The sequence below is a fragment of the Gavia stellata genome, chromosome 2, assembly GCF_030936135.1.
Source record: "Gavia stellata isolate bGavSte3 chromosome 2, bGavSte3.hap2, whole genome shotgun sequence".
Classification (NCBI taxonomy): domain Eukaryota; kingdom Metazoa; phylum Chordata; class Aves; order Gaviiformes; family Gaviidae; genus Gavia; species Gavia stellata.
The window spans coordinates 92,366,062-92,387,873 of NC_082595.1; the positions used below are offsets into that span (position 1 = coordinate 92,366,062).

The 21,812-nt window shown below is 35.5% G+C and overlaps 1 protein-coding gene across 1 annotated transcript in view; it reads right to left on the reverse strand.

The window, feature by feature from the left end:
* The window catches only part of PXDN (peroxidasin), a 90,054-nt gene that overhangs the window by 8,096 nt on the left and 60,146 nt on the right, over positions 1 to 21,812 (reverse strand). Inside the window, exons 13-19 of the mRNA XM_059829558.1 lie at positions 21,247 to 21,359; positions 20,117 to 20,273; positions 16,273 to 16,381; positions 15,684 to 15,841; positions 9,751 to 11,254; positions 8,772 to 8,906; positions 6,165 to 6,373 (exon numbers count right to left, since the gene is read on the reverse strand). Coding sequence (XP_059685541.1) covers positions 6,165 to 6,373; positions 8,772 to 8,906; positions 9,751 to 11,254; positions 15,684 to 15,841; positions 16,273 to 16,381; positions 20,117 to 20,273; positions 21,247 to 21,359 — 2,385 coding nt within the window. The remainder of the gene's footprint in view (positions 1 to 6,164; positions 6,374 to 8,771; positions 8,907 to 9,750; positions 11,255 to 15,683; positions 15,842 to 16,272; positions 16,382 to 20,116; positions 20,274 to 21,246; positions 21,360 to 21,812) is intronic.

Consider the following 21,812-nt stretch of genomic DNA (forward strand, 5'->3'; position numbering starts at 1 on the left):
CACTTTCAGGTACAAGGAAGAGGATTGTCACTGCTGAAGAGGTGCAGGACAAAATGCTCTACTCTAGCTTTCAGAAAGCCCAAACCAAGAAGTTTATATCTTCTTTTAAATGAAGAATACCTTAGCAGTGGTGGTAAATGAGAAAAATAAGCCTAAACTTCTGCTTTTTTCAGCCTACCTAAAATTTCCCCAAATTAGGTATACCCAGTCCAATTCACTTTCTGCACAAAAGCTGAATGTGTAAGAGCAACCTAATAATTCTTTTTCTCTATGGACAACGTTTTTCTTCCAGAAGCTACTTATTGTTACATTGCAAGTGTCAAGATAACCCATTTGTATATTGAAGCCATGTTCACAGCTTCAGAAAATCTCCTATTTTCCATGAGGTTTTAAAAATGCACCTATAATGTAAATTGGATAGAAAAAAACCCTGACATTTAGAAGTATTGAGCATTCTTAATTCCCAGCCAATTGCGTCTCATAATCTGGGTCAAGGAGAATTAATCTAACAGTAGATTAAACCAAAACAACTTGAGAGACTAAGGGAACGTGAAGAAAAGCACATATAATGTAACTATTCCTTCTACTTGATTATACTTCAGTTTTCTGAGATTTAATGTAGTGAATTAAGTTGCTGTTACTGTAAGCATTTCTATGTATCTAAGAACTCCTAGTTGTGCCAGTGGGAGCAGTAAAAGGGAGAAGAAACACTGGAAATGTCTGAAATGTCAAAAGATTTTTTTGAGTAGATGTTTTGACAAAGCTGCTACTTAAAAATTGCACAAATTAGGAAACTTTTCACCCCAAATGAAGTCCTAACTTGAAATAGTTGGTTTTGCTATTGCTAAATAGGTCACATCCCTTCACATTACACTGCACCTCTTCATTTCTTCTGCTGAATAAGACTTTCTAACAAATGATAAATTAAATAGCAGCAAAAAATGTAGTATGTTGGTCTAAAACCCAACAGTAATCTGCTCAGATTGGAAAAGATGCATTTTGCATAAACATTATTTAAACATTTTGACAAAAATAATTGGCATAGGGTAGAAGACAAAGTGACAACCCAGACTGTCATCCCAGCTGACATACTTGGGAATTCTAATAATAAAGATGTTCTCTGTAGTTGACCTTGAAGCTCAGAGACTGATGCTACCAAAACTAGAAGGCCCAGACATTGCTGGGAAAGCAAATAACCAGATAATTTACAGAACATGACTATATAAATTGTTAATATATCGTTAATGATAGCCTAAAGACATTTAAAAACATATCATGTCTTTGTGATCTGAATATGTTTTGGATGGCCTACAAGAAGATAAAGGAGAACCATTAGGTTCTTGACACCAAACCAAAGCAAATCCAATCTCCCCAGCAGAAAAATTAAACACAACTAGTTAGAAAGTTTTGCAGTTAAAAATCAGGCCTCTTTTGGAATATGAATATCAAAGATCAGTGAAAAAAAAAAAAATCACACAGACTGAAAATCCACGGAAATTTGGAAATTTGAAAAGTAAGTACACTAAGAACTGACCTGCCCATTAGACTGTGAAGGTATCAGTGTCTTAGGCAGTAACAGTCCACAGGGAAGAAGGAAAGGCTGCAACTGCCCAGTTTTGCCCAGATCACCAAGACACCTCCATTAGGGTGCTTTCCTACCCCTGTTTCCTTTACAGTCAATGGAAGAGATTGCAGCCTGAATTGTCCTCTAGAGGCACCTCTTTCTCTGCTGCCTGCAGCAGGACTTCAACAGGCTGGGATCTTAGATCTGGGGACTCATTCAGGAGTTTGGGTTTAAACACAATGAATGACAGCCTACTCCTTCCCTGAGGCTTTTCACTAGGAATGGCAACTACTGGCATGAGACCCCTGGTAGCAAAGACAAAGCAGTGTCATAATTAAGTCTCCTTATTTTCAGTTTATGAATTAGAACTGTATTTTACTGATCATGGATACCTGAAAAAGATAAAATATTCTTTGTTTGGATGATATATAAATAAAAATACTGGTTCTCTCAATAAAATTTGTGATCCTACAGAAATGCTGGACTATATTGAATGTACTTCTATTCAAAGGAAAAAGAATGTCATCCTTGAAATTACAGACCATGGAACTTCATTTTAGTAGCTTGGCATAGACTGAACTGTTATTAAGCTAATAGACACTGTCCTTAAATGTAAATTTAAATGTAAAAAGATACATTTGAATGTAGAAAGCAAAAATAAATATGACATGACAGAAGCAAACCACAAGATCTTTGTAAAGAGAAAACATGTTCAGGCATAAATTGCATCATTTTGGTACTTTGAAAAGTTCTTGCTAAAAAATTTCCATTGTCACAAAAGATCTTGCAGTCTCACACTGAGATTGCTGTTAACATTTTAAAATGCTAGTCTTCCACAGCATTTAATGCTTAGTCCAGTGTTGCTTAGTATTTTCACTGAAGATGAAAGGGTACAATGAGAAATGCATAAGAAGATATAATACTAGAAGTAAAAGCCAGACAATTTTTAACTTGGAATAAAGCACAATTGTTAAAAAAAATAGTTGATGGCTTTCTAGAAGCAATGTTTAAACCAAGGAGGTCAGTAAAGAAACAACAGATGGTGTAATTGTTGGTCTGCTCTTAAAATGCAGGAATTCATAAATATAGGTCTATCCTACTGGAAGACCATGTATAAATGCACTCAGATTAAGAATATGTCTTAACTCTTCTAATAAAATTCAGTGTGATTTAAGCATGTTTAATCATAATTTGTATAAGCCTGTTTTCCTGAATTGAACAAAAAAGAACAATATGTGATACAGAAGATATGTTGGCTGCTGAGAACCAGTCAAGAAAAATCATCTTCGTAAATCAGTTTATGCTTATGAGGATGACTTGCATCTCGTCTGAATCACTGCCTCCTGGGTCATTGTTTGCCACAAAACAAAAGGCTAAAGAAATTTTTAATTTCTATTTAGGAAAGAAAAAAAATTTGAAACTTCTGAAGACCCACAATGGAAAACATTTCAAATTTAAATATTTGGAGTAAAACCATGTTTCCATTTAAGCCAATATGCCCTTGCACCTAATTTCTAGTCTTTTTTTTACAAAATTAATCTCACAAAAATATTTGGCATAACCATAACAGTATGCTTATATTTGAGGGAAGAGAGCTTTATCATTTCTGTGTTTCGTGTTCAGAACTGAGATACAAAGTCACTAAGAGTAATCATGGAAGCATACAGTGAGTACTTTAAAAAAAAAAAGGTCTTTTTTTGTACTATAAAGCCTGAAAAAAGCACCAAAAGTTTCTTTTTGGAAAATCTGAAACTTGGATGCTCTTTGCTCAAATAAAGAGCTGCAGTAAATCTGCAGTAATTCCTCACCATCTCTGACAAGACAAAGAAAGGTAGAAAGTGAAGGAAACCAGACGGAAAACTTGTGTACCTCAGCAGAACCCCTTCTTTTTCCCACCATAAACTGTTGTATGATTCGTTAACTAAAATCTAAAGGTAATCTGGTATTGTTATTATAAAAAGGAATAATGCTCTGCTATATAAGAAATAAATACTAGCTTTACTCAAGAAATCTAAGAAGTAGGTTTTCGTAACTAAGAAGTTTTTCTGTTCTTCATATGGAAAAGTATTTTGACTTGAACAAAACAGGAAGGATAACAAAAACAGATGTGTTTTTTAACCAAGCTGAAAGAGCTGAACATATGGGTCACTTATTAAACATACATAAAGTGCAATGAACAGTATTCTGTACTTTAAATTTTAACTTAGGATAATTGTAATTATAAAATAATCAGAAGTCTTTTAAATGTGGACAATAGTTTAATTTTTTTTTAAATAATAAACAATAATAAAATCAAAGAAACAAAAAACCAGAATGTATTTAACTTAAAGTAAATGCTGTTCCTGAATCTACGTTGTGTATGCCCCCCCACCTCAGAGTAGTGGTGAGTCCCTAGTGGCACAGAATGAAAGAATTTTTTTAAATTAATTGCTTAAACCTGGATTCGCACGGAAAACGTCACACCCATTCATCCACGCAAGAAAGCAGTTCAAGCCATGCATACTTCATTTTTTCTTCATTAACCTCTGCACAGACTTCAAAAGAGTTCAGAAGAAGGGGATACAGATAGGCAATTTTTTAAAGAACATTATTTATTTACCCTTTCTTTTGCCTGGCAGTTGTCTAACTGTACTGCATCCAGTAGTACCCTCTGGTAGTAATGTTCTTGAATGAAAATACAAGCTAAGCTGTTGAATGGCCGAATACTCTAAAGACTTTCCAAAGATAACATCTGCTCTAGAAGGCTCAGTGATAACATAACATTTAGAGAATCAACACATAATTTCTCAGAACAACTTTACAATTTTTCCAAATCGATATAATTAATGCATTAGTAAAACTGTCTGCCAAGCTTCATGAACCACGGCAAAGCGAACATATCCTGGACTGGTAGAATATGATTTATTTCTTTATGGTAAGGCATTTGAAGAGTGATAATTGATTTTCTCTCAATGCTTCTGGCATATGTCAGGGTTATTTTGAAGAAATTGGGAAAGATTTTGCATTGTAATTACAATTCGTCAACCATATCTGGAGTTTTATAAGCTATAATCATCTATTTGGGAATGCCAAACCCAGTAAATGTCATTTAAAAAAAATCTGAATAACCTAAAAAAACCCAACACCCTGGTAAAAATTAGAGTAAGACCTGAATGAAATGATATCTGGGGGAAATTGTACGAGATTTCATTGAAATCTTAAGTATTTATTTCTCCTAGTATCACATAGATAACTGACATTTTGAACCAAGCCTTCCAAGGAAGAATTTTCTTAGTGTTTTATTATTTAAAGAGTTGTTTACTGGACAAGACAATGCAGTAGTCAGTTTAAAAGCAAAATTTTGCATTATCTTTTTCATTTTTAATGATACCTGAATTTGTTCGCATGGTAAAGTCACACTAGTTAGAATCCTTCCTCAGTATTATACTGTATCTGTACCAGGTTGAAGGGACATCCTCCATCAGTTTACCCTTTACCTATTGCATTAAATTCTGAGCTATATCACCAAATGACTCTCTGTCATTGGGGACAATTGTCTCTTACCAAAAGAATTAAATGGACACTAGTGGAAGAGTGTGCCCTCTCTCAGAAATACAATCCACCGGTTCTTCATTCATGCATATCTTCTGACGGAATATTGAATAGCCTACTCAGCAGGAGTAAACTCAAGAGAACTGGCAGTAGAAAAGATGAAGAACTCAGATCCAGATCCCTTTCATCAGCAAATCTACAAGATACTGGTATTGAAATCTAGGTTCTTACTAGGTAAATTATAAGATTCTAATAATCATCAACTGATAGTACCATTACCCTCTCTAATACGAGCAAGATTTTTTACAGTTAGTAATTTGTTTGGCAGCAATTTCTAGTTACCAGTGTTTCACAGAGAAGTTCCCAAAATTCCTGAATATACTTTTTCAGCCAGGGCATGTCATTTGAGTTTTGTCAAAAGAAAATCATAATAAAATTGCCAAGAGGTCATAAAATTGCCAAGAGGTCTCTCATAAAGAGAGGTCATTGTCCTCTGAAGTATTTTGTTCTTGATGCTAGTGCAAATCATTCTGCAAATCTGTGTGGTCCAGAAGATTCTCTTGGGAAGGGATCCTCTAACTATGTTACAGATGCAGCGAAGTCTGATGTCATGATGGCTAAAGAGAGGCCATGCAGAAACTCTATATGTAAGATAGAAGCCAACATACATGCTAGCAACCAACATGGGATTCTCAGTGTCCTATGTTTCACGCAGCTAAATAAACCCTGTTTCTGGAGGAAAAAAGTCTCTTTCTGAAGAAAAACAAATCACCCCACTGTCCTAACTTTTGAAGGAGATGGCAATGAACAAAAATTTTACTCACAAAAAGAAGAAAAAAGGATAACAGTTATTTATACCATGCAATGCTCAAATCTATGCTATGTTTAAAATGTGTCTATTTAATATAAAATATGGAATGACTGCTCACTTAACGAGGTTGTGCTCCAGATTTTGAGTTTGTAACATCTTAACAAAACCTGAACAACAGTCAAATATCTTCTTAAAATAAAATGAACAGACACTAAACAAAGCACACATTAATACACCCAAATCCACCTGTATACAGACCTTCACAGCAATCTTGCCACATCCTGAGGTCCAGTTTAGGAATATCTTCACAGCTACTGTATCCATGTGGGAATTCAGCCACCTTAAAGACATCATGTTGTACCCTGGTTATGTTGTCACCATTGTCACACAAAACTCTGGCAAGAGATGTCTGCTTGATCTGAGTAAGCTGAGCAGGCGTGAACACACCCGGGTTCTCATACCATAACCTGTAATCTCACAGAAAAGACAAGTTTGCTAGTGAAAAAACAAAACACGCAGTTTTCCAGAGAGATTGCAATACTGTATTCAGAATGAAATTAATTATTCCATAAATCCTGTTCTCAACTTTACATTGTATCTGAGGGAGTGATCCAGATGCCAAAATGTAAGCACTTGGTGTCACTTCAGCCCTACTTGGTATCATGCTGACACTCTGAAAGGGCCCAAGTCTTCAACAAATCCTTTGACTTCTCTTCTAGTCCCCTTTTGATGTCTTGGGTATCTTTGGACATCTAAAATGGCACTAGACTACCAAGTTTAGGGTTCTTTTAAGGTAGAGGCTTAAATTACCATAGATTTCTTTCTCCAGGCAATTTTCCTATGGGTATGAAAAAATTTTGATAAAATTGCTGAGATTAGAAGAATGGTTAACCTATACCTGTTTTATTATCAAGATAAGTGAGATGATGGTTGAATTTACTAAGGAATTTTTTTTCTGTAAACTATTTTAATGACTACACTAATTCAGGGACTTACTAATATATGCTCAATTAATTCGTTATATTGAAGGAGGAAACACTGTGGTTTTGAATAATTTATTTTTTATACATAAAGGGCTAAAAGGCTGTTATCAATAGAAAATATAAATAATACATTACTATGAAAAGCAAGCCAGCCCTTGTAAAAGAAAACATTTTAAGTTACTGTCCAGGATTTGAAAACATTTTACACTATTCTAACATATAAGAATTGCTCACTGCGATATCATTTACATCTCACAAAACTATAAAGTTGTAATTCTATATTGATACTTTTTTCCACCAATTTCAACCAAAAATAAGTAGGAGGCTCTTTAAACTTTATCAAATATCAATAAAAATGTTATAATAAACTTAGAAGAATGGTCAAAAAATGTCATTTTACCTACTTATTGTATCATTTTCATAAAGCATTGGACAGTGTCCAATGAATTTCCAAGTACTGGGATCAGAAAAAATAGATTCTGAAATTTCCATGTTGATATGAAGTTTGAAGGCTCCCTTCAAACATCACTCCTTTTCCCTGCACAGGCACATTTGTTTTGCATGGTGCTGGCAGCTTTGATCCTCTGCCCATTGTAAAGACTTTTCAAAGAAGTGAGAGTTGCTTTCATTGCATCTAATAATATTTTACTATTTGCTGGCATGTTGCTTCAAAACATTTGTATTCTTTGGACAGCAGAATCCCATTTCCTAAATATTCAATGTCTTCCTACAGTTTCTAAATGTTGTTTAAGAAAGAAGGAAAAAAAAAAGCTTTTGCTGAAAACGTGCAAACAGACACACACAAAAAAGCAGTATCATTATCCTGTTGTGACACAAATAGGTACTTGTCACCAGCAATCTGGAGCTCATACTGCATATATTTCTCCTTTTACTCTCTCTGCCTCCAGGCGTGAGAGTTTTATGTTTCACAGCTTAATTTTTAAACAGATTTTATGTAAGAAACTTGTTTTTTAAAAAAGCATACAAAAAGGCTTGTGTTATTGACTACAGAAATAAAAATGCCTTTATACTATCTTAAGTAGCAATTTTATAACTTACATAAAGCAACTAACATCAGATAAAGTGAATCAAACCTAATTTCCTAATTCTTCCTCTGTTTCCCTTTCACTAGGCTGGGACTAATCAGCATAAGTCTTGCTACCCTCATGCCACGCAAAAACCAGGATTCTAGGTCACCAAAAATGTTAAAATGAGGGAAATATTGATTTTCAGATTCTGAATGAGTGTGCTGAAAGTATGCAAAGGACATCTGGCTGCTGCAACAATAGCAAAGACTATTTTCTTATTTCAGGTACTGTAGAAACTGAAAATGAGAAATTGCTCATAATGTGCATGTAAAGTAATTTAAAAACAATTATCAAATTGTGATTTTGGGGATAACCTGTCTGTTATTAACACTCTTTTGGTGCACAGCCTGCTTGTATTGAAATATGTATAGGGGTTATATACACAGAGTGATACTTTCCCAACCTATGCTTAAGTAACAGAGATGGTGAAAGTGTCTCAATGACCTCAATTCCTTTGCCAATAAAATAATTAAGTACCAATGAAAGGAGATGAGTAACATCCACTTTTCAGAAAGGTAAGTGACTTGAATAACTGGTAAAAGGAAACTCAGCATGTGTTGGCTGTGGTGCTTTTTGGAGGCCAGTATGACATATTTACCATAAAAAGTAACAGATTTAAAAAATAAATTAATCATAGCTTCTAACAATGTTTTAAACCTGTATTCTTCATCTTTTCAATTATATATTAAAATCATAAATGAAAATCAAATGCAGTTTGGAAACAAGACATTGCAACTGTTATTAAGCATCTTCAATTTAAAATTACTTTTGGTTTCCATGTTATTTTGATTTACCTGTCTCCATCCCGAATACGCCTAAACTGTGTGCTTAACAGACACATCAAAGTTGGCCCCAGTCGGCTCCCTGGAACTAAGTCTTCTACCATTAGAGCAGGAAATAGGTCTACGTTCAGTGGGGAACCATACAACCTATAAATAGAAAGCCACAAATATTTAATATCAAATATTTTACATTTACAAAATAACCAGTATGTGGTAAAACTAAGGGCAAGAGATATGAACAACTCACGGTAAAAATGACAGTGACAGTGCTACATCTTTTGTGAACAACGTGTGGATGTATATGCAAGAAATCCTGCAATGTAGGTTGTATACGAGAGCAACATCACAGGGGTCTGCAAGTCTACCCCACGATTTCCTTTCTCCTAGTAGCTTTGTCCTGATTTCTTAGAACCATTTCTTTTTCAATAGCTTCTCTTTCCTCCCCCTCTGCACACTTTTTCTTTTACTGTAGCTGAGATTAATTCTCTGTCTGATTTTGTATAGAAAAGCTAGGCGTGGCAGGTAGCCTGAAGACTTAATTTTCAAACACTGATGCTCTAAAAAAGAACAGATTACTGGTAGTGGAGGATGTCCACATGAAAATACAGTGAACGATATTCCTGTTACTTTTAGTGTACAGCATGGGTGGAACTGAACATGTAAATACCTGCATGAGACTGGCATTAAAGATGACCTTACATTGAAGTAACATTCATATTTAACAGCATTTATAAAACCAGATATTTCAAATTAATACTTTAATAAACACATACAGTATATATTAACTTCTTATTGTTCACAGAGATGCAGAAATGGAGAAATTATCTGCATATGGGAACTTTCCACATCTATTTCCTGGTACAGATGAAAGTTTCTTAAAAAATCCCTTTACCCCTTTCTTAACAAGTATTTTCTTCCAGATAAGACATTTAGCTACTGATTTTGCATGCACATTTAGATAATTGATTGGTTTTCTTCATCTCAGGCTCACCTGCTAAGTTTTTCCCTGATTTCAGGATTCTTAATTTCATTTTTCAGATCTTCAAAAGTCTGAGCTGAAGAAAGATTACAGTAAACTCTAAAATCATGGTAGGGAGGAATTCCATGATCTCTGCCTCTCTGAATATTCATAGCTGCCAGATCTAAAGCCACAGTACGTGCCATGGAGAAGAGTCTTTCTGTTAATTCTGTATTGAGTAATTGTGATGGGACACGCATCTTACCAGCAACACCAAACAATCCCCTTAGAAGTGGATCAATGCCTCCTTCATTTACAATCCGAAATGGAGAGAAGAATGCCTTATGAAGAGGTAGATGGCCTTGTGGAATAGGTTCAAAGTTTTCATCCAGTCGATACAGAAAAGGATTAATGAGTGTGTGACCAAACCTAAAAGCGGCAGTTGCAAACTCATTAGTTATGCCAGAATTAACACTGGGATCATAACCCTTATATTCGCCAAGCATCTTCATGCCTACCTCTCCAAAGATCTTAGGTAGCCAGTGGCTAAATGTTATGTGTTGCATTTCTGCACCAACAATTTTGCGTGTTTCGTGATATATTGTGTCACCATCCCAGTGTGGATTGAGTTTCAGTAGCTCTGTGGCAATTCTGTTGTGTTCTCTAAACCACAACGTGTGGATGCTGGTAAGACCCAGCTGTTCGTTAGAACGCTGATCACCAGCTAAAAAGCAGGGAATTGGGCTCTCATTTTCATCTCTCATACATTCTGTTGGTGGGCCTGTAGCAAATGGAAGAAGGGGCTTGCCAGATCTCTGTACGATGCCCTGTCTCAGAAGACCTCTTTGACTTGCCAAGTCTCTGATTTCCAGTGCTTCATGGTCTGAACTGCCATACACATTGGACGCATCGATGTATGAAGTCAGCTGGTTGATCTGTTCTCGTGGATACACAGAATTCATCAGGAGAGATGTCATGCCGCTTCCACAAACCGGACTGGAGCGTACAAAAAACATGCAGCGTGCACCATTTCGAACTCTGGGATCATTTGGTGGTATCATGATCGAAAAGCATGGAGGATCGTTTGTACAAACTGAACTGCAATGCTGACCATCCGAAAACCTGGCCTCACTTAGGGCAGCCACAGTGAGGTCAAGGTCGTGGTCAAGAAACTGACCCCACTGCATGAGCATGTGAGTGTACTGGTCATCAGGAGTTATTGTTTCCGTTCCAATCAGAGTAGTCGAAACCAAGCGAGGCATTGGGAGCGCGTAGCCATTAGAGAGCCTCTTGGGTTCAATTCCCCGAGGCAAATTAAATCCATTTTCGTAGACTGACTTTAACAGACGTTCAAAGGCTGTCAGAGAAGCGCCCCACATGGGATGCTGAAGGTTGTTGCATGTTCCATCATGTGTTCTGTACTTCTGGTGGAAGCACATATCTGAGCAGTTGTTCACTCGTCGATGGGCTGTGCAGCCTGAAAGATTAGCTATCAGATTCAAGTACTGTGGGGATACAAGGTCATTATAGTGATAACCTGAAAACAGAAGAGAGACAGAGAAAATCAAAGACTTCATAGACTCATGGTCCCCACAGATCATGAATTTCTTTGCAATGTTATTTTATTATATTGCATTTTCCACCAGATTAAATATCCCTATTGTTTAAAAAGAACAACAATAATTATATATGTGTATTAGCGCATTAGGTCATTTAAGCAACAGACACTATTAGGTCAGGAGGGAACTTTGTAAAATGCCAATTCAACTACAACTTTTACAAAATGTTTACCAAAGGAGCTCATTTCTTATTTGGTCACTTAAGAAAGCAGAGATATCTTCAGAAATAAAAGCCCCATATTGAGAAAAATGGGAAGTTTTCCCCATGTCAGTAAAAGCATTTAAAAACCTGTCAGTAACATTTACATGGATTTCAAGACTTTATCTTTTGAGACTTGATAATTCACTGAACATTACTATTTTGTTTTGCTTTATTACAGCAAAGGTTGCACAATTTTAAGGCAAAAAATTCAACAAAAAAGACAAAAGAAAGTAATCACAGGCAATATAGCTAAAGAGAGGAGTGATCTCTAGGACAAGTGGTGTGAAGTAACTCACATTCACATTACCCAGAACTAGTTTCTAAAGAACACTGGTGTTTGTGTAACACTTTGGACAGGTTTCCTCTGCAATCCACACCATTCACCTCTGGGACTACAACATACTTAGCGCTTTCTTGCATTTTTTTCTCAGTTCATAGAAAAATAATATATACAAAATATATACTGTAATTCATTAGAATTGTGTTTTTATAAGTTCAAACTAAGGCTACGTGTTGCATGATCTCTGCTGTGGTATGATGGCATGTGGAAGGACTGAAGACCATAAGGCCTCCTAGTACAGTATTGGGTTACTGCAAATAGAGCAGTCAGACTGCATCTTGTCCATGTTGCCTATTAGGAGACATTCTAAAAGTAATTTTTTCTTAGGCTTCACTTCAGGAAAAAAGTCATTAATTTGGGCTATATCTACGTCATAAACTTGCGTAGACAAACAGAAACGTGTCTGTAGAGTGAAATTCTTGATGCTGAGAAAGACATCCCTATTTGTAACCTTTGTGCAATAAGAGCAGGTTTCCTTCAGAAAAGCTTTACCTTGTTCTCCTGGACTGAATGTGGCCCTGGACCACATTTTTCACTTAATTTGAAAAGAATCCACACTGTTCAAGACCATATCACAACTCACACCAAAGCACAGTAAGCGGGGACAACTGGGAGATTCACTTCAAATGGGCCCTGCTGATCCAAAGCATAGGCACACCTTGAGTGATTAATGGATACACGGTGTGGATGAGCAACGTTCCAGGATCCAGGAGTGAGCCCAGGAGGTAGAATATTTGTCAGTGTAGACGCACTTTTAGCTAACTAGGAACCATCACACACCGCCATGGTTCTTGATCTGGAAAACTTGCAGTCAGGAGTAACACCAAACAAGCAGAATAAAGGCAGAAGGACAAAAGGAAATGAGTGAGTGTACAGTGGTACTGTGTTCCCACAGGCTCACGGGGCTCCCACCATGATGGTAATCACTCAAGAATATGAACTGAATGCAGTTTTGCAAGAGGTCGGTGCAGGCTAATTGCACACAGTCAGGAAATGTTCCTTTTAGTCCTGAGCTCAGTCCCAGCATGCCTGCAAAGACACCGACCTTCATCTACATTCAACACATAAATGCGTGCTAGACACACTGCTGCTCTCTGCCAATTTCTACAATGCAGAGCAATTTTAAACAAACCACCTAAAGCCCCTCTTTGTCTTTGCCTTGAAAGGGACTGGATTGCTCATAGCTTCTCAGCTGGGACAGGACCTGTGCTCAGTCAGGGGATCTATGTTTTCTTATTAGGCAAAACTAACCTGTTCTTGTAGACATACATAAATTATTTTATAGAATACTCCAGACTAGGAAAAAGAAAAATAAACCTCAGAGCAAACCCAGTAAGTGCCACTGGGTAACGCAGCAAAATACACTATTTGAGGATATTATTGATAAAATATTATAATATGCTGGCTAGGGTAGTTTAATTCTAAACTACACTCAGAAAACTTATGTCCTTTATAGTAACACTCCTTTTTAAATGGTCTTCATTCATCATGGAGCTCTTTCCTTATGATCGTTATTCATGCAGTCTTTACATAAACATTTGTCTGCTGTTATTATCCTGGTTGCCACCCACACTTCTGAAATCAAGTTGTGAGCAAAACTCGACTGTGAATGTTTTGGGTGGAATGACCTTCATTACCAAATTAAAATAAAATTATTAGAAGTTCAAGTTGGAGGCAATGTCTCATCTGTGGATTAGATCAGATGGCTTTCTGAGCAGAGTGGAAGCTGGCATAAATGCCAGTCTCAGACCCTTAATTACCCCTCACATTGTAGGCACTAACTCTGGCTTTGCTTTCTAAAAGGCTGGACGCTGAGCATTTCCAGTGCTTAGAAGCTGGCTAGCACAATTCACATAATATTAGCTGTATTTTTCTCAAACTGCAAGGAAGATGTTTCATAGAGTCATAGAAATACCGATTAGAAGGGACCTCTTACCCAGACCAAGGTACTGCTTGAAGCAAGGCTATCTCCAGCACCGGATCAGCTCAGCTGTATCCCTGTCTAGCGGGCTTGAAAACCTCCAAAGACTGAGGTTTCCACCCTCCTCAGCCTTTCTAGATAAGTTGTTCCAGTGCTGCACTGGCCTCCTGGTGGGAAAGTGTTTCCTAACATCCAACCTGAACTTTCCAAGCAGCAATTTGTGGCCATTCCCCTTGTTATACAGTCTGGCACTGCAGAGGAGAATTTGGCTCCATAGTCTTTCCTTGGAATATTCCAAGATATTACATTAAAAAAAGTCTCTGAATGGGAAATTGTCAAGTTTCTCAACTGTTCCCAATGCAAAACTGCTAAATAACACCTTTCATTGGGCTCTGCATTTTGAAATAAAACCAAATAAGGACAAATATGAGTATTAAAATCTGAGCATTAGGCTATTTAAATGAAAACAGATTTATTTTACTATCCAAGTTTCCCTAAAAGCCAGATTTCTATGGATTTTGTAGGGCTGAGAAGCAAACTTCCAGTATCACAGAAAGTTGCCTGATTTTGTGTTTATTTATTTTTATTTGTATGCTTTCATAACCTTTAGGTGATTGAATTTCACTATTACAAATCCTAGTGAAAAGTAGTCAAGCAATTCTCACACATCAGATTTCATATATTCCTAATATTATAGTCAATATGTTTGCATATGCATCTAATCAGAGAACCAAATTAAATTGGGTTGCTCTTACGAAACACAAGCCTTCAAAGAATTTTGAATAAGTTTTTGTGGTAAACTATTCATCACAAATTATTTACTCAGCTCTAATAATGAGTAACAAGCTTCTTTTACTAGCAAATGTTACAGTACTCCACAAAGCTTGTAGTCTTTAGTCTTATAAATACTTGCCTAGTTCATGGTCAGAGTTAAATTTTTCGGAAGTTACAATAAATACTCAATTATAAACACCAAAAAAAATATAGTAAGTAAAAATATTTCCTCTAGATTTTCAGTGTAGCTTTTGGCTATGTCTCAAGTCTCAAAAGCTCTCCTAAACCTCTACCATTATTTCCAAATGCTTCAGTCCTATGTCTCAAGCCTATCCACACACATATCTACACACATTAGTTGTATATGCTCCAGCTGGACTTCATGAATTTGAACTTGGACTTCAATAACTAAAATGTAGAAATATTAAACCTTGCATTTTTCTGCTATTTATAAAAAGCAGCAAAAACTGTACTTCTCATTACATCAGGTCAGTGTTAAAGGAAACAATTAGCTTAGTTTGATACGCACTTAAAGAATGAGTGGCAAATAATTCTTTGAATACTGTTGTGGTACATGCAGAAAGCTTGGTTTGTAAAGCATACAAATCCTTCTTGTTATATCATCTTTTTTCCTTGCCAAGGCACGCTGACACTAAATGGTTTTACTTAAAGAAACATCAACAACATACTGATTATTTTTAATACATAACAGAAAAGTCTGTTCTGCTATGAAACAATGGTCCTAATGAATTAACACACAGGGAATTAATAAACAGGACACATTATGCACTTCCATTATACCAAATTTGACCAGTAGAAGAATGTGAACATGATTTTTTTTCCCTAATATGTCTACGTGAGGTAAAATAAGAGTACTCGGAGAGCTCAAACAAACTGAGTTACACCATAATGTAGCAATGTGCAAACCAAGGACTGAATTGGGCAAACACATGTATTTGGTAAAGTTTTGCAAAGTCAAACACTCCACTGATTTCAATGTAATGGTTCTGCAACTGGGATCCAGACTCATAAAATAAATGTCTCTTGAAGTATAATGACTTAAGAAGGCAAATACACTTAAACACAGAATAATAAGGAAAGAGTACTGACTTGTTCCATTCAGGTCAACCATCAGACCATCTTGTACATGATCTTGGATAAGCTGTAATGTCCTTTCAAATATTTCCCCAGCTCTTGCTTGCTCAACAGTGTATGGATCCCTTGGGTATCGAAATAAGGCTAGCAAATCATTTGGAGAACGAGGACGACTGATAGATAATTTGAAAAAAATGGTAAGTGTACACAGGAGTTACAAAATAACAATATTACATAAATCATGTAAACGTTCAGCAACTTGATTAGTACATACCTTGGTTACTCATCTCAAAATGGAAGGCAAACCAAAAAAATTAATAAAAAAATAAAACATTAAACATTTAGTAGCAATTAAACATATAGTAGCCTTTTAATACACATTATCTCAGGAGAAAAACCTCTGCAGCGAATAGAGATCTCAACAGGAGTGTTTAAACAATAGGAATCTTTACATGTTCAACTGTTAGTATTCCCAGAACTACCCAGATGTTAACAATGTGTCATTTAAATAATAAAATGGCTTCTTGCTTAATAAATGTTCCATTATTTCTAGTACATACAGAATTAATTTTGTCTTCTCAATATAAAAAAAAGAAGGGGATACCTGTCAAACAGATGTGTACGTGTTGAATTTATTGCTCTGTCAACAGTCGCAATTGCTTCCACAATTGATGTTTGTACAAAAGGATCTCCATTTCGGCTGACATTAGGAACTACAGAAAGAGGAATTCACATGTTATTGCAAAAATGGCCACACACAAAAAGATATTTCTATAAAACAGCGTCTAGACACGACATCATTTCAGTTGTACAAAGTAAACCCCTGTTCTTTAAGCATTAGTTTGTCCAAATATAAAATTCTTAACCATTTTGGAATTCTGTCAAAGCCTGTTACAGTAGAGCAAAATTCATTTAAAACAGAAGTTAATGTAAGTTTAAAAGTCATCTTGTTTATAATTCTAAAACAAAATAAAGTGAAGATAAATGCATAAAATGTTTAGCTGTCCATTAATTAGTCCTACAATTTCAAGTAAAAATGACCAAAGAAAAAATGAATTATTATTAAGGGTTTTTTTCTGGAGTGGTGTATTATCAGCTTTCAGGTGTTGACATCAAACGCCTAACCTATATCCACTGAAATCAATGCAAATATTCCCTTTGATTTCAATTACTACTGAATTAGTACTGAATTCAATGTAAAAATTTAAAGGGTTTACAGGAACGCGTTACAACAAGTGGAAAACACTGACAAACTTAGTTTGCCTTCTAGAACACATGCATCACATAAATCCAAAGAGATTTCACAAAAAAAATTCATCAGACACAAGAAAAAAAGAAACCACAGACTTTTATGTATTCCTAAATAGCTACAGTAAATTAACGTTGCTCCTCTCCTGAGCCTAGTCTAGTAAGCAACACACACTGATTTTAAAGGGCTATAAATATTTTATTTATTTTGATCACTACTTTGTTTTCTACTTTAAAATTATCTAGCTTTTTAATAGTACATTAAATATTGCATGCTTAAAAGCTATTCAACAACTCTGCATAATAACAGAAACTCACTAATGGATAGGCCCATTCATCTGCCTTTTTATACAGTACTCAGTTGCAGCTGGATGTTTGTACAACATATCTAGGGCTAATAACCTTCCTTTCAGTCTAAAACAAGAACTACCAGATCCAGGGGCTAACAATTTCCAGAGTGTGTTTAGATTGGAGAAGTCACACAGGAAGAAGGGTAAAGTGGGGAAAAAGTCCAAAGCAAATACACTGGAATAAAATCAGCAGATGTACAAAATCAGCTGACATAAAAAAACGTTGTTTGTGAGCTTTTCATTACTTTTTTTTTTCTTTTCTAGGCAATATTTCATTATTCCTTCATAACTGGCAGCTTAGGCTGTGTCTATGTGAGTTTCAGAGTCTTGACCTGGATAATCAAACTTAACCATCTATACCATCAAATAAAACAGTCCCTGGCACTCTATAGCTGTAGCTGAAGCCCCTTTCTCTGCCTTAAGGCCAGTTGCCTTGGTCTACTGACAAGGTACTCCCAGCATCCAGAATGAGCTGATCCTTTCCACAGTGCCTAATGGCAATAGTCCCTGATCTGTCCTAATTACCAACTGTCCTCCTTGCTTGACAGCTTCTTTTTCAAAGCAATCGTACAGAAACATTGTCAGATAAGCTACTTATTTTAAGAAGAAATATCATTTACAGGTTTGCTACCCTAATTCTAGTTGTTTCAGAGAGTGCTTGTGTGGCATGAGCAATCTTAACACTGCAACACTGCAGATGATTATAAAAATCTGGTTGCTGGTTACCTTCCCTAGTGCTGTCTACGACAGATGTACTCTCGGTATTCACTTTAGATACGTGTTTTGCAGAGCTATCTGTCTGATTAACAGTACACGTCGGCTGAATCATAAACCTTGGTCAGATGTTAACAATACTGTACTTTATTTTTGTTTAGACTATTTGCTGCCAGTAGTTCTCTTTTCAGACTGAGAAATATTAAAAGTTAAAGCTCCTTGCAAGCCTTCCACACAATACCTTGTGGGGTGGGCGGGGGCAGGGGAGACAAAAATTGCAATTTTTTTAAGCAGCGAAAACGTAATCCACACACATCCTGCCTTATGCTTAATCCAGAGACTTTTACAAAACAACAGCAAAGGACAGAAGAAAATGGCAAAAGAAAAGCATCTTTAAAATATTATCAAACATGGCCAGCAAAACCTGTCCCCAGGTTCTATACACTTGCCTTTATTCTGTCTCAATGTTAAGAAAAGATTTTTATGCACTAGGAACATTCATAAAACTTTAACATTGATCAAAAGAAAATGTCACCATCCAAGTTTTTAGGCATTTCTGGCTATACCATTATTAATACTATCCAGATAGCAAGTATCCAGTACTTATCATCTGTTCACTTGTCCTCCTTGCTTCTCTGTCAGCTTCATTTTTATAGCAACCATAGAGAAACAGTATCTGATATCCCACTAGTTTAAAGGAGAAACATAATTTACAGTTTCAGACTGAATGCAGATTAATCAAGGGTAGTTTCACTAATTTTAGGTTTATTGATGCTACAGTTTACAAGAAAAATAACCACATTACAATTAAATACTGCAGATCAGCTAGCACCAAGTTTTTTAGTTTGCTAATTTCAGCAGATGAGAATGAGCAGTTGACACCTGCACTAAGTGAATGAACCTGGTTTCCATCGGGGTTATAGTTCAATTCATGGTTTCATTTTTCAGAGCTCGTATTGATTTGAGATCTGGCTAATGTTTTTTTTTGCCTTTATTTTAAAAACAAAAAACTTTTTTTCTATGCGACTCCAGAGTAACCAAGATTAACTGATTTTTATGGACTTTCTTTCCTTTGCAGACTTCACATATGTAGATGAAACCTTATCACTGAATGATTTCCAGTCCTGCAATTTTTCTCTCAGAAATCATCTTTACAGATTGAAGAAATATTATTTTTGATAGAGGAGGGGATAGACTGGTAGTCTACTACAAGCAACTTAAGCCAGGGAACATCATAGTTTTATTGACACCATGTGATAAATATCATGGTAATCAATATATTAGAAAAATCGCTGATATATATTTATGAATTTAGTAAACAAAATATAGAACATCAGACATAACACTGGGCAACTATATCCAGTATGTTAAAGACATCTCTGCTCAATACTAATTTTTCATTTATACAAAAATATTGTGTCAGATTTTCTACTGAAAGACAAAAAAAAATCACACAGTTTCCTTAATATTTTCCATCAAAATGAGTCTGAAAAATCAGCAGTTTTACTCAACAAGTCAGAAAAGCATTAGGGTCAATGTGTGTAACAAAGTAATTTCCTTAGTTACTTCCCATTATTACGTATTAATAATTGATAACTATTATTTGCCATTATTACTTTCAAATAATTAGAGTAAGTTCAAAGATTCTCCTTTTACTTCTGTTTTCTCCTTTAGCTTATTCCTTTAGGTTATGACTTGCCTGAATTCTTTCACAATGGTTGCAACCTAATTTTCAACCAAGTGCTGTAAGTGCCCCTTTAAAGATGCCACAGGACTTTTTGTCAAGTTATCCCTAAAGATTAGACTGTGTATTCGACTAGCAAATTCTAATAGGTCCAAATAATATCTCAAGGGGAAAGTAGTATGACTAACTGGAACCCAAAGCATTGTTTGTTTTGAAGCTTAACTCATAGAGACATTTTGGCTGACATATTCCCATCTTACTCACATCTGTGCAGATAGTTGCCTGAATGAAATGAAGAGGGGAAAAAAAAAAAAAAGAGGATTACGGGAGAAAAAGAAAAATATAAATAAAAGGAAGAATTTAACATTTTATTAACTTTTTTGCATCTTACAAATGAAGCAATCAGAATAAAACTAATAATCTAACTCATACCTCTGATTCATACACCTTACCGTTAACACTAAGCACCATACTAACAGAGGAGTATCCTATGGTATTCCGGGCAACACATTCATATCGACCTTCATCAGCTGTTCCAACATCGCGAATGGTAAGAAATCCCTCTGGACTAACATGAAATTTTCCACTCTCAGTTACCTGTACTCCATCCTGCAGCAAAGCACAATGTTTAGTTATTCTAAACAGTCTTTGTTTTCAAACCTGATATTTTGTGTTCTTTTTCTCTTTTATTTTTACATTTTATTTTTTGTTTCTATTTTGTATGCCAAAATAATACTCAAATAGATTTACATAAACTTATATAAAAAACTCACACACTCTTATGTTGACAGGAGGACTTGCATGTACTTCTAAATTGTACAGTGTATTTATTTACTTTTAAAAGTACTCATTATTATAAATCAAAGTATTTTAATAGTTATAGGTCCTCACCACATAAAATTTAAGACCTAAAAATAAGATAGCACCTCTTGAGAACATATATATTTGATTTTACTCAAAACCAACTAAAAAAGTTCTCAGGAGCTTTATATCTATAAATTCTTCATGTGCTATGCATTTAGAAGCTATTTAAGGTACATTGAAGTACATTTTCTAATGCTCACTAATTGAAGAGAAGAAGATAATAAAGAAAATTGAAGATCAACTAAAAGTTTGATACAACAGTTATTGCACCAATGGAAATCAAAGCCACAGAGAGGTTACCAAAGAGTTACCGAAACATGTCCTGGTGAAGTGTCAACCTAACAGCGTCAAAGGACTCAGCAATACAGTATTTTTTATTGCTTTATATCTATAATATCATTGAAAGTGTGAATATTAAATGGATATTCCCACAGAACTGTCACTAAAATATACAGGCCTTTTAAAGCCTACATTATGAATTTTAGCTGGTCTGTATAATGATTTGCATAACAATATTTTTTTTTTATATATATATAAAATTCAGGTTTGGTATCTGTGTACATGCTCTGTATTAAAGAAGATTTGCTGATCGAACTTCAGGTAATGTTTTCAGACACCAGAGCAAGCAGTAATTTGACAATGTGCACTTTAAATAGCTAGTTACGAAGAGGTGGAAAGGCCACTGCCTTTCTGCAACAACCAAATAAATATCTAGTACCTTATTCCATGTAATTACTGGCTCCGGCTCTCCTTGAGCGCTGCATGGGATCTGCACATTTGTGCCAACCTCCACTGTCATGTCACTGGGAACACTGGCAAATACAGGAGTCACTGAAAAAACAAATGATACATTGACAAAGGTATGAAATACAGCTTGTGCAAAACACTATCTAAAAAGACGTCAGCACTGTTTATTTTTTTCAGTTACCCAACATTTCTCAATCTATAACCCTATTCTGCCTGAAAGTTTTTAGTTGCTTATAAATTTGTGTTAGAGATAAAATTCCTTATTCCTGATGTCTGCTTCAGGCTGATTTTTAAGTACTCTTAAATTCTAACAAAACAGAGTGGTAGTTGCCAAAAACACTCGCGTTCCACAAATTAAAAGCTCTGAAAAAACCTTCTGTGAATAGCTAAATCTGAACAAAGTCACCAGAATCAATATCCCATCAACTTCTGTCAATTTTTTTAAGTTTTAATTTTTTCAATAGCAACAACAGAGATTTCTTAGATGATAAAAGCAAAACTTCCCACAACTCACTCATTCAACTGTGGTTCCCCCAG